We start from the raw sequence: 13,741 nt of genomic DNA, 5'->3' as shown, positions 1-13,741 counted from the left end.
CAAGCTGTCCAAGGCAGGCACTTGCCAAAGGAATTGACTTTAGAGGGGTGCTTACTGCCGAGATGAATGAGGATATGTTTGTGTAATTATCCAGCAGCCTCTGATTACCCGATCCCGAATCATTATTCCAGCAGATGATTTACATCTCCCTGCTACTTCAGCAGGAGAGCGGAACTGGCTCACGACAGCAATACTGCTGACTCAGCTGTTCTGGAGGCACAGCACTGGCTTGAAAATCTCGGGTTTTTAAAATGATACTTCCTGAATATGAATCTTCCTGATTCATATACGAAGAGAAAACCCATTGCACACCGAGGTGGAGTAGGTGGGTGTGCATACAAGACCCAGTCCATATGCAAAGGACAGTGTAAATCCTGAGAGAAAACAGACAGATGGAAAAATGTAGCAGGGATTGTGCAGTAGCACTGAGGGGTCACAGCCTAGGACTAATCACAGACTTTGGCAGACCTTAATGCTTTTCCAGTGCTAATTTTATTCTTGCCGTTTAATCAGGGGGTAGACGTGGCCTGTCTTGAGACAAACCCTCAAATTTTGTGGTAATTCGAGGACTCTGGGAGCTGTTGTTCTAGGCAAACAACCAACACTGAGGTGACTGCAGTGTCAGTGTCCCATCCTTTGGTTTAGTTCAGCCATAAGGCTGTTGTATGATTCCTGATGAGGTCAAATCCTTTGCATGATGGAAATTTTATATTTAAAAATGCTTTTAATTCATGCTAAATTTGGCAATTCCTTCCTTTCCCACACTTCCTTCTTTCTTTTTATTTTTAAGAAACTCGAATCTGGGATCTAAACCATCAGAAATAGTAGAGTAATTTTGTGAGGTTGGGTTTCTTTTTTTCCTTTCCTTGAAATAATATAGCACCACTTTTAAGCCTGCTTGAGTGAATAGACTGATTAACACTGATTGAACCACCAATCTGGTAATGAACTAGTGAGTCGATCTTAGATCCATGAGGGCTTAAGGTAACCTTTTAACAGTGGCAAATGACTCCAACTCTTTGAACATGGGGTTAGGAAGGGATTGTTACTGCCTCTGTTCACCTCCAGCCATACTTGCCATGAGAGGCCTCTAGCCCTCTGAGGAAGGGGCAGTACAGGACAGACTTTGATGTGAGGTCCATGCCCTCCTAGACCTTGGTTTAGGACCATGGGTTTGCACAGTGTTTCTATGCTGGTTGTTTTGCTTAGGACAAACACAACAAGATTTTCTGATATCTAAGAGTTGCTTCTTAGGTCTTTGATTTCTCACACTTACGTTTCATCTGTGAATGCAATTCCAAAGTACTCCTTCTCCTTCAGGTTGAAATGAGATGCCACCAAGTCAAGCAACTCCTTGGCCAAAAGCTTTGGCTGGAAGACAAGAATGAAAGAAAGTGATTAATGAGGAGAACTTGGATAGAACTGCACTGTGCTTCTGGAGGAAAACACTATCCTTGAAGACACTCCACAGCTGTTGCTTTTATGTTCTCTCTGGTGTTCAAGGTAAATCTGCAAGGAACATTAGCCCCTTGAAATGAGCAATAGTTTCCCTCCCAGGTAAATAATAAAAACCTGGCAATTCTGACCTATTCAGTGCTTAATGTTCCTGCAGACAGATGACTTGCTGCCTGCCAGTGCTTGGATCTACCAGGACCAGCTCCCTCCTGCCTCTCTTGATAATTTTAGTTGTTAAAGCTTTTTATCAAGGACCTTTGCAAACACATTTCAGACACCCACTCTCTCACACACAGCATGGATATATGCTCATAACACTAACAAAATACATAGTGCCAAAAGATAGGATGTGACAGGACCAAATGAGAAGTAAATGACAGAACAAAATAGTTTCCCATTCACTATTGCTTGTCATATAGAGATAAGGATATATCCTCAAATTTAGGCACTTGGAAAGAAAGACAGGAAAGTAGCACACATGTTCAAAATACCATTTGTAAGAGCATAAAAGCCAAGCTCAGAGAAACAGAGGACGGTGCATTACTACCTTTTCTGCAAAATCTTGTCTTTTAACTCCAAAGTGTCCTTCTGCCTCTATGAATTTTCCCCAGTCTGCTGAACTCCTGTGTTTCTGACCAGACTTCTGAAGCCTTGGCCATAACACAGCTCTTGTCCTGACTGTCACTGGTCAGAAACAGGGGTTCAAAGGATCCAGGTGGCTGCAGCCTGCAATAGCCCCAGATCCCATTGCTGTAACTGCAATGGTTACAGCAGCACTGGCACAGCTGGGGTCAGAGATCCCAACAATGTTCCCTGGTAACTGCTTATAAGGATTTGGTCTACAAATCTCTGTGCTGCAAGCCTCAGGGAAAATAAAACTGTCTGCAGGCTTGACTGACCCAACCAGTCTGCCAGGCAGCTGAGTCAGTTACCCCAGACATGAACCTGTTGTTAAATGGAGGTGAAATGATGATGCTGTGCAGAAAATGAGTGTCGAGGACCTGATAACCCTGCTGTCCTAATCGACTGCCCTGCCCTGTAAACAGAAACACAGCTTGTATTGAAAAAGCCCTGATTTGTACTTTAACACCTGAACAGACTCATAAAACTCTCAACCTCTGGAAATGTTCCTAAACCCAGCACTATCATAGTATCTGACACAGCTGAGACTTTCCCTGTGTACTTCCCTGGCATTCATATGAGTGTCACACCATTCTGCACCCACCCATCTCCCTGCTCTCTTCTAGTGCAGTTACAACAATGTCTGAACTGCCCCTTTGGGGCACCCAATGCACAGGGGGCCTCTAGGTCATTCCAGCAAAGAAAGAAGCAACAGCTGTGCCTAAATGCAGCACTGACTTAAAGAAGCCTCTGAATACAAAAGAAGTTGCTGTGTAGGAGGAACAGGCTGGCAGATAACAAATAGGTGGGATGCAACCAGCCTAATTTGAATTCCCAAGTCAGACTTCTCAGGCACAACTGTTGGAGTCTCTGCTATGACTTTACTGCCAGCTGCATTGACTTTCACTCCTGAATCAGCTCCCACATAGTGCTCAGAGATGAGCAGACCAGGCATGAGGTCATGGTCAGATCCCCTGTCCCTTCAGGGACCCAATCCAGACTTTCTGGAGACTCCTCAGATACTTCTCTCCTGGCATTGTGCTGGGTGAGAGGGACATTTGCAGCATCCCTGTCTCCTGTAAGATGAACTTCTCTTTGCCAGAGCATTTGAAGAACAAACTACAGTTTGACTTACGATATACAAAAATACTGTGGCAAAGAGGATGGTAAGACTGCTGGGTGGATTCAGAGATACACAGGCTCAGTGCAGGTGGCAGGTTACTGTGGGGTGTAGGATGAGTTTTCAGCTTAACAACAGACAAACATGCAAAAACTTATAAAGGACAGAGAGGAAGAGGGGTTTGAGCCTGTCAGTGTGTAGTTTGAAGCTGTGCTTTTCCCCCACTCCTGTCCAAGTCTCCCTGCTACTTTCTCTCCTGGTTGGGCCGAATTCTCTCTGCACTAGAAAGGGATTTCTTCCCAAGCCAGCACTACTGCAAGAGGATGGATGGGAATGCATGGCAGGTCTGACTCCTCCATGGCCAAGGCCAAAGTGGGGGCAGTTGGTGGAGGCGAATCCATGTCTGAGGGCATTGCAGGTGCAGTGCTGCATGGCTGTCACTGCCTGGCACCCAGTGCTCTGGGATGACTCAGCTATTTGATAAACGAGCAATTGTGCTGCCAAGCAAGGGAGTGAGCCATCAGTGTCCCACCTGAGAGGGCAGGGGTGGAGAAGGGTGGTGAAACAGCATGCCTCAAACATAATAGCATTTTCCCAAGCCTGGCTTGAGCACTTGGAAGGAATAGGTTGAACTTTCATATTTCACAAAAAAGCAGAACAGAGCAATAGAAAGCTGATGTGCAACAGGCTTCCTGTGGACATGGGGGAGTGATGGGTCCCTCTGCTCCAGTCAGCCAGCAATGCCACAGGGACACTGTCAAGGGGTAAAATCCCCTTCTGCTGTTCAGCCACCTCATGGAGAAGTGATGCCCAGCATCCCTTGCCTCACGCACGACTGCATCCAGCCCCAGCTATCCAGTGGTGAGCAGTACCCAAAGGTACCTGCCTTCAGCCACCCTTCCCAGACAAGATGGGTAAATGCGATGTGCTGCTTCCTTATTTCTGCTGAGTGAGACCTGGATGATGAAAAAGCCGTGGAGAGATGGTCAGCTTGGTGTGACAGCTTTCCCTTCTCTAATGACCAATAGTGAATGCTACTCTCCCAGCACAGCCCCACTCCTGCCCCTGGGGCTTGGCAGAGACACTATTTCCAGTGCCCTTGCTGTAGGGCCTCCTCCAAAGCCTGTGGTAGAAGATAAGGCAGGATAACCCTTTGCCTTGCAAGATAAGGGGAAAGAACAATAGATGCAGACCCAGCACTGGAGCAGTGCCAAGTTAGTTACTGGGCCAGAGTCCCTGAAGAGGCTTATGAAGCAGTGAAGTTAAGCCCTGCTAGTCCCCTTCAAGATTACTTTCCTCTCTACCCTTAAGCTCTGCAAGGTTATTGTCCTTTCCCTTGGGATGACTCCTGTGTCCTCCCAACACAGACAGGCAACCTGAGTCTTCGGAGGGGAGAGAAGGAAGGGGTCTTCTCCAGGTAGTAAATACTCCTCAAGACAAACTTGCACAGCAGGGATAAGGCAGGAAAACCCAGCCAGGCACAATCTGAGCAGCAGCCTGTCCCGATGTCCCAGGAGAGCCCCTGGCGCTCGATGTTAACGGTTAATCTTCTTGCCATTCGCGATGGGAATGGCTGAGCAATGACCTCCTTTCATGTGAGCTGCGCAGACAAAGAGCTCATTAGCAATGCCTGTGGCAAGTTGTTTTAATTCATTATTAATTTCTGGACTTCATTTTCCGGAGGGATATTCGTTTTGCGTTAATAAAACTTCCGTCACAGGCACATTGAAGAAGATGGGGACCTGGTCTCTCAGAGCAGGGAAGTCAATAGAAAGTGGGACCAGGACCTTCTGCATTCAGTACAGCTGGCTGGTCAGCAAGATAGCTTGTGCATCTCACAGGAATAAATTAGAGTAACAGGTGGCATTCAGCCTAGAAACTGAACTGTGTCCTCAGTGATGCAGAGCTGGACTGTGGTGCCCTGTGAGCTGTCCAGGCAGCTGTGGAGACCCCTCTGCATCTGCTGCTTTTCATCTCCTTCCTGGAATCCTCCATGTAACCTCTATCACAAAACGTGCACTGTGGAGCATGTCAAGAGCTCCAGCTGGATGGCCTGAGCTTGGGATGGGGAACACCAGCAGAAATCCTTCAGCTGGAGCAGTGAGAGCTGATTGTGCTTTGCTTGTGGGGTGGGTTTGACAGAACAGCATTATTCAGCCAGGGAATGCCCTGCTGCTCCTTCCCACTACAGGACCCTCTTTGCAGAAAGGCCCGTGAAGAACAGTGCACTGTAAATGAACTGTTATTGTTACTAGAGAAAACAGCAGGGACCTGGTTGTGGTCCCAGCACAATGGAGCTTTGGCCCTGGGGGAGAAGATCCTGCTCCTGGTGAGCTGTATAGTGGAGTTTTTGGCACAAACACCAGCCATTCATTAGCCAAACCCTATCCCTGAGCCTTCTCTGCATGGCAGCAAGACGAGTGCCTTCATGAGTCTGGGCCCCTACCTGTACTTCCCAATTCCTACTCCAGCCTGGAATGAGCAACACTTTGCACATTGAACTTTCTGGATTTGAAACCATGACACTTTCCACAAAACCTAATACCTCAACAATGGGTCACTGGATCCACTTGCCAGGCATGATGGCACCAAAACACTGTCCAGTGGATTCCTGATGCTCTGTAGAGTGGTACAACTCTTTTGTGAAATCAACCCTGACTTAGGGACATGCTGAGGTTTCTCCCTTCCCTCTCGGAGAGTCAGAAGAGCAGAGGTGGACTCATTAGAGGCTGCCTCCTTATTAGCAGAACGACCCAGACACCGTTCCCTGATGCCTGGGCCATGCCTGAGATTTGTCTGAAATGCTGCCTTATGTTCTGGATCCACAAGGCCTCAGCAGCAAAGAGCACAATGAGTGCATGGCCAGGGCCCTCTGCAACCCCAGATCCTGCAGGCTTGAAGCAGTGAACTCATTCCTTCTCTCCCTCCCCCAAAAGCAGCCAAAGTTTGTTCAAATAATTACTTAGAGGAAAGGAAGAGCTTTATTAGTGGTGTCAGGAGGTGGCAGGAGAAGAGCTGAACCTCAGTAGCAGCTCTGTACCTTGAACATGCCACCAAGAAAGATTATGAAAAGGCACCAAAGGCAGTGCAAGAAGGTCCATATGAGATCACAACTGGCTGACTCTCCCAGGCTTGTCTCCCTGCATTTCCCCATAGCTTAAAGAACCCCCTCCACACCCTACACTGCAAGGCACAACCTGTGCTAGAGAGAACCACACCAGGAAAACTTCAGTGCACACAATGCCCAAGCTCTGTCTGTATCTCCTTGGCTCTATGTGCTGGTTTAAAAGTTAACCAGCAGGGGGAATGAACCCAACTCAAAGGAGAGATTATAAGTCAGAATAACAATTTATTAAAATAATACAGTAAGTACAATAATACAAACAAACAATTGGTCTCAACCCACAAAAAACCCAAATGTGTAACCCAGTACCCTGGGGCCTGAACAAAGTGGTGTTCCTTGGGCCCTGTTTGAGTCCAAAGTAAAGGGAGAGGGGAAGAACCTGCTGGTGGGAGAGCTGCTGCAGTCTGGCCAAAGTGGTGATCGCAGTCCAGTGGTGGTCTAAGTCTGGTTGAGAGCGATGAGATGCAGCCTTCCTCTGGATCCCACGAGTGGGTTGAAAAATGTTCCAAAACTCCAAGATTATATATCCTCCAGTTCAGGCAGGAATGTTCAGTGCTCCCCTCAGGGCGGGGAGTTCCACAAAGGGTGTGAGGACAGAAACATCTTCCTATCTCACAGGCCTCTTAACACCTAGTTTATAGCCTGAGGAGTCAGGCTCTATGGGCAGAGGGTGCGAATAGTCTATTGACAACAATAGTCTAGTTTCTGGGAAATGACATGGAAGGCTATAGAATACAGTTTTGGGTTACACCCACCATGCTCTATGGGCAGAGGTGCGAATAGTCTATTGACAACAATAGTCTAGTTTCTGGGAAATGACATGGAAGGCTATAGAATACAGTTTTGGGTTACACCCACCATGATGAACTGATCTCAGCTGTCCTAACTAGGACATTATCCACCCCTTATTCTATGCCATCCATGTCATGCCCAAATTAACCCCCTTTAAAAACTATATCCCTTTAAAACTATATACATCTATCTATCTATCTATCTATCTATATATATACAATGAAACATTACAGACCATTCTCACTCAAAATTAGGTCCCCTTGTGGTACACAACGTGTCTCCCCATCTTTTTGCATTACCCACCACGTGGAACCAGGTCCCTGAGCAAAAACAATCCCTCGGATGGGTTTGCCTTTGCTTGAGGTGGGACTAATCCAAACAGTCTTCCCTAACATTCCTCTCATATGTACCACGGGGACTTTATCTCCATCTACAGTATGCAAAAGTTCTGATTGGGCAGGGCCAGCTCGATTGATGGAACCTCGGGTGTTGACCAACCAGGTGGCCTTTGCTAAATGCAGCTCCCAGTGTTTGAGAGTCTCCCCACACAGTGCCTTCAGAGTGGTTTTCAGCAGTCCGTTGCACCGCTCAACTTTTCCAGCAGCTGGTGCATGGTAGGGGATATGATACACCCACTCAATGCCGTGCTCTTTGGCCCAGGTGTCTACGAGGCCATTCTTGAAATGGGTCCCATTATCAGACTCAATTCTCTCCGGGGTGCCGTGTCGCCACAGGACTTGTTTTTCAAGGCCCAGGATGGTATTCCGGGCAGTGGCATGAGGCACGGGGTATGTCTCCAACCATCCAGTGCTTCCTTCTACCATGGTCAGTACGTAGTGCTTACCCTGGCGGGTTTTGGGGAGCGTGATGTAGTCAACTTGCCAGGCTTCCCCATACCTGTACTTTGACCACCGTCCACCATACCATAGAGGCTTCACCCGCTTGGCCTGCTTGATGGCAGCACATGTCTCACAGTCATGGATGACCTGTGAGACAATGTCCTTGGTTAAGTCCACCCCTCGGTCACGAGCCCATCTGTATGTTGCATCTCTCCCCTGGTGACCGGAGGCGTCATGGGCCCATCGAGCCAGAAATAATTCTCCTTTGTGCTGCCAATCCAGATCTACCTGAGAGACTTTAATCCTGGCAGCTCGGTCCGCCTGCTCGTTGTTACGATGCTCCTCATTAGCCCGTTTCTTGCCTACATGAGCGTCTACGTGACGGACCTTCACACTCAGCTTCTCTACCCGGCCAGCGATGTCCTGCCACATCTCCGCCGCCCAGATGGGTTTCCCTTGGCGCTGCCAGTTGGCCTTTTTCCATCGCTCCAGCCATCCCCACAGAGCATTGGCCACCATCCATGAGTCAGTGTAGAGATAGAGTCTTGGCCACTTCTCTCGTTCAGCTATATCCAAAGCCAACTGAACGGCTTTAAGCTCTGCAAACTGACTTGACCCACCTTGTCCTTCGGTCGCTTCTGCAACTCGCCGTGTGGGACTCCATACAGCTGCCTTCCATTTTCGGTTTGTCCCTACAATGCGGCAGGAGCCATCCGTGAAGAGCACATATCGCCTTTCATCTGCTGGTAGCTTGTCATATGGTGGGGCCTCCTCAGCCGTGTCACCTTCTCCTCCTCTTCTTCAGAGGATAGTCCGAAACTCTCACCTTCGGGCCAATTGGTGATAATTTCCAGAATCCCAGGGCGATTAGGATTCCCTATCCGGGTTCGCTGCGTGATCAGAGCCATCCACTTACTCCATGTGGCATCGGTGGCATGATGTGTGGAAGGAACTCTTCCCTTGAACATCCAGCCCAGCACTGGTAGTCGGGGTGCCAGGAGGAGCTGCGCTTCGGTGCCGATTACTTCTGAGGCAGCTCGAACTCCTTCATAGGCAGCCAGGATCTCTTTCTCAGTTGGTGTATAGCTGGCTTCAGATCCTTTGTATCCCCGACTCCAGAATCCCAGCGGTCGTCCTCGGGTCTCCCCAGGCACTTTCTGCCAGAGGCTCCAAGAAGGGCCATTCTCCCCGGCTGCGGTGTAGAGCACGTTCTTCACGTCCTGTCCTGTCCTTACTGGCCCAAGGGCTACCGCATGGGCAATCTCCTGTTTAATTTGTTCAAAGGCTTGTTGTTGTTCGGGGCCCCACTGGAAATCATTTTTCTTCCGTGTCACAAGGTAGAGAGGGCTTACAATCTGACTATACTCGGGGATATGCATCCTCCAAAAGCCCACAGCGCCTAGGAAAGCCTGTGTTTCCTTCTTGCTGGTTGGTGGGGACATGGCTGCTATTTTGTTAATCACCTCCATTGGAATTAGGCGGCGTCCATCTTGCCACTTCACTCCTAGGAACTGAATTTCCTGAGCAGGTCCCTTGACCTTACTCCGTTTAATGGCAAAACCGGCTCTTAGGAGAATCTGGATTATCTTCTCTCCTTTCTCGAAGACTTCGCCCGCTGTGTTCCCCCATACAATGATGTCATCAATGTACTGTAGGTGCTCTGGAGCCTCACCCTTTTCCAGTGCAGTCTGGATCAGTCCATGGCAAATGCTGGGACTGTGTTTCCACCCCTGAGGCAGTCGATTCCAGGTGTACTGCACACCTCTCCAAGTGAAAGCAAATTGTGGTCTGCACTCCGCTGCCAAAGGAATGGAGAAAAAGGCATTGGCTATGTCAATGGTGGCATACCACTTGGCTTCCTTGGACTCCAGCTCGTACTGGAGCTCCAGCATGTCCGGCACAGCAGCACTCAGGGGTGGTGTGACTTCATTGAGTCCACGGTAATCCACCGTCAGCCTCCACTCTCCGCTGGACTTACGCACTGGCCATATAGGGCTATTAAAGGGTGAGCGAGTCTTGCTGACCACCCCCTGGGTCTCCAGTTCACGGATCATCTTTTGTATAGGGGTCACAGAGTCTCGGTCGGTGCGGTATTGCCGACGGTGCACTGTTGCTGTGGCTATCGGTACCAATTGTTCTTCAACCTTCAGCAGTCCCACAGCAGAGGGGTCCTCTGAGAGACCAGGCAAGGTGTTCAACTGTCTGATTTCCTCCGTCTCCACAGCAGCTATGCCAAAAGCCCAACGAAGTCCTTTTGGGTCTTTGAAATACCCACTCCTCAGGTAATCTATGCCAAGGATACACGGGGCCTCTGGACCAGTCACGATGGGGTGTCTGTGCCATTCCTTCCCAGTCAGGCTCACTTCAGCTTCCAGTACAGTCAGCTGTTGGGATCCCCCTGTCACCCCAGAAATAGAGATGGATTCTGCCCCTACGTATCTTGATGGCATTAATGTACATTGTGCGCCAGTGTCCACTAAAGCCTTATATCTTTGTGGCTCTGATGTGCCAGGCCACCGAATCCACACAGTCCAATAGACTCGATTGTCCCTCTCCTCTACCTGGCTAGAGGCAGGGCACCCCTAGTCCTGGTCATGGTACTCATTGTGCTCTTCTTGTGGGTATGACCTGGAGGTCCCTTCAAGAGGATCAGACGTATCATCATTCCTGTACCGTCTGGAGTCTTGCCCACGAGAGACTGGAGCAACGTTTACCCTTGAAGAGTTCTTTATGGTATTTGTTCCTCTTTTCAGTTCACGTACCCGGGCTGCTAAGGAAGAGGTGGGTTTCCCATCCCACTTCCTCATATCTTCTCCATGCTCACGGAGGTAAAACCATAGATCGCTACGTGGAGTGTACCTTCTCTCCTTAGCTGGGGGACGCTGGCTCCTGATAGCAGAGACTCTTGTTCGTCCTGGCGAGATATGGAAAATCCCTTCCTTAATTTCTTCTCTTAGCTTCTGGTGTCCCTCTTCAATTTTCTCTTCTAGGCTTCGGACGTGTTCAGCCAGTTTGGTTTCCACAGATGAGACGTGGGCTCGTAATGGGGCGGTGACAGTGTCTTCATAAATCCTGAGTTTGCTAACCAATGCTCCCACCTTGTCCTCTCCCTCCCTCCATTGCAGCGTTGCTAAGTAGCGGGAATACATTTCTGGCCCGAGTCGTGCAAACTTTAACCACATTTGGGAGGTGCACTGTACGCCATCTGGACTCTTAGGGAATCTTTCATCCTCTGAAAAGATTATCTCCAGTACAGCTAACTCCCTTAAGCACCGGATACCTTGTTCCATCGTGTTCCACTGTCCTTGCTGTACGTGGAGGTCCTCCTTGCAAAGGTATCTCTCCCTCACACTGGACAACAGTCGCCGCCAGAGGCTGAGAGTTTCCTGCCTCCTTCCAATCCCCTGATCAATGACTACATCTCGAGACAGGGATCCCAGCTGTCTGGCTTCACTCCCATCTAGGATCGTATCGTTAGCTGCGGCATCCCAGATTCGGAGCAGCCAGGTCAGAATGGACTCGTTCGCCTGTCGTGTGAACTCTCTCCGGAGCTCACGTAGCTCACCCAGGGATAGGGACCGAGTGATTATTTCTGGCTCTGTCTCCTCCGGTGGATGTGAAGGTCCCGCCTCTTCGTCATCATTTGCTATGCGAACTGATTTAGTCTTTGATTTCCTTTTCTGGACAGGGGCGACTGCTATTGGTTTTGCTTGTTCTTCTGGCTCCTCGATGGTTTGTGTGGACACGGTGCTGGTTGGTTCATTTCTTTCTCCCTCTGACTCAGCTGTGGTTTGGGTGGACGTGGTGTCTGCGGATTTGGTCCTTCTCTCCTCGCCCTGACAGTGCTGTATCATGTCAAGCAGTGCCCGGTAGGCAGTGGCCAGGGCCCAGCAGGTTGCTGTGAGCTGGCCATCTCTGGAGCTGCCAGAGCATTTTTCCTTCACCAGTCTTATCATGCTAACAGGATCCTGCAGTTGTTCAGGGGTGAATTTCCAGATCATTGGAGGAGAAAACTTTTCCAAATACTGGCTGATGTCCTCCCACTTCCCGTGCCACTCAGCATTATCTGCTCCCAGGGCAGGTGTCCAACCAACCTCCCTAAAAGGCACTTTTCTGACCCTAAACATGGTGTACACAGTACAGAGCAGACAGAGCAACACTAACAATAACATTATGCTGTCCTTAACATCAAAAGGGAACTCAATATTTTCAAAAACTGTTTTAGCAGGTCTGAAGGGGAAGAAGGAGGTGGGAGGCTGGAAACCATCCACCCCTGTTCCCCCAAAAAGCTGGGTACGATTTTTAATGAGGCCCCAGAGGTAGCAACCCAAACCAGGACAGGCAAACAGGACTGAATACACATTTACAATGAAACTCATTGCTTCTGATGTTAGAATGACATAAACATAATATACTAATAAAGCAATTTGGATCCCTCTCCCTGGTCTTAAAGAGAGCATCAAAACAGGCAAATAATACGCCATCTGTGGAAATATGAACAGGCTCAAATACAACATCCATGTGAGTGCATCAAACAACATGGTGATCAGGGAGTTTCTATATTCAAATAGACAAATGCTTCAAATGAAATTGTGATTCTGACTTCTCTCTCTCTGCCCGACGTTTGGGCGCCAAAATGTGCTGGTTTAAAAGTTAACCAGCAGGGGGAATGAACCCAACTCAAAGGAGAGATTATAAGTCAGAATAACAATTTATTAAAATAATACAGTAAGTACAATAATACAAACAAACAATTGGTCTCAACCCACAAAAACCCAAATGTGTAACCCAGTACCCTGGGGCCTGAACAAAGTGGTGTTCCTTGGGCCCTGTTTGAGTCCAAAGTAAAGGGAGAGGGGAAGAACCTGCTGGTGGGAGAGCTGCTGCAGTCTGGCCAGAACTGGTGATCGCAGTCCAGTGGTGGTCTAAGTCTGGTTGAGAGCGATGAGATGCAGCCGTCCTCTGGATCCCACGAGTGGGTTGAAAAATGTTCCAAAACTCCAAGATTATATATCCTCCAGTTCAGGCAGGAATGTTGAGTGCTCCCCTCAGGGCGGGGAGTTTCACAAAGGGTGTGAGGACAGAAACATCCTCCTATCTCACAGGCCTCTTAACACCTAGTTTATAGCCTGAGGAGTCAGGCTCTATGGGCAGAGGGTGCGAATAGTCTATTGACAACAATAGTCTAGTTTCTGGGAAATGACATGGAAGGCTATAGAATACAGTTTTGGGTTACACCCACCATGCTCTATGGGCAGAGGGTGCGAATAGTCTATTGACAACAATAGTCTAGTTTCTGGGAAATGACATGGAAGGCTATAGAATACAGTTTTGGGTTACACCCACCATGATGAACTGATCTCAGCTGTCCTAACTAGGACACTCTATTTTAAGGAGCACTCACAGCACTGGCAAATTAACCACAGGGGATGAGTGTCTCTTCCATGCACTCCAGTCATTTCTGCACAGAGACACTACATAAAGGTGTACTCACTATTGGTGTCTCTTCCCAATTAGACATGATGGCAACTTCCCTGAATAACAGCAGAGCACAGCAAGCACTGAGTGCAAGCAGGGAGGGGAAGGACAAACCTGAGAGTGCCTTGGTAAGGGGAGGCTGCATGAGGGATGATTCCTACTGATTCAATGTCAAAAGCCCCTGACTTTCACAGCTCTTTGATGCATTTATTGGATGAGTTCTTATTAGTATGAGCACACTAACATGGGCTGATGTGCCCACTGGGGAAGCAGGCTGGGATCTGCTCATGGGAGACCTCCCCAGTGCTGGAG

The 13,741-nt window shown here is 48.7% G+C and overlaps 1 protein-coding gene across 2 annotated transcripts in view; it reads right to left on the bottom strand.

Moving 5' to 3' along the window:
- The window catches only part of FRMD4A (FERM domain containing 4A), a 368,735-nt gene that overhangs the window by 95,581 nt on the left and 259,413 nt on the right, over positions 1-13,741 (bottom strand). For both annotated transcript variants that reach the window (XM_018068125.2, XM_018068124.2), the window contains exon 4: positions 1,277-1,371. In XM_018068125.2, coding sequence (XP_017923614.1) covers positions 1,277-1,371 — 95 coding nt within the window. The remainder of the gene's footprint in view (positions 1-1,276; positions 1,372-13,741) is intronic.

The sequence above is a fragment of the Manacus vitellinus genome, unplaced genomic scaffold, assembly GCF_001715985.3.
Source record: "Manacus vitellinus isolate BGI_N305 unplaced genomic scaffold, ASM171598v3 scaffold_13_pilon, whole genome shotgun sequence".
NCBI classification, from domain to species: Eukaryota; Metazoa; Chordata; class Aves; order Passeriformes; family Pipridae; genus Manacus; species Manacus vitellinus.
Note: the sequence above shows the minus strand (reverse complement) of the source record. Positions and strands in the feature narration are given on the sequence as shown.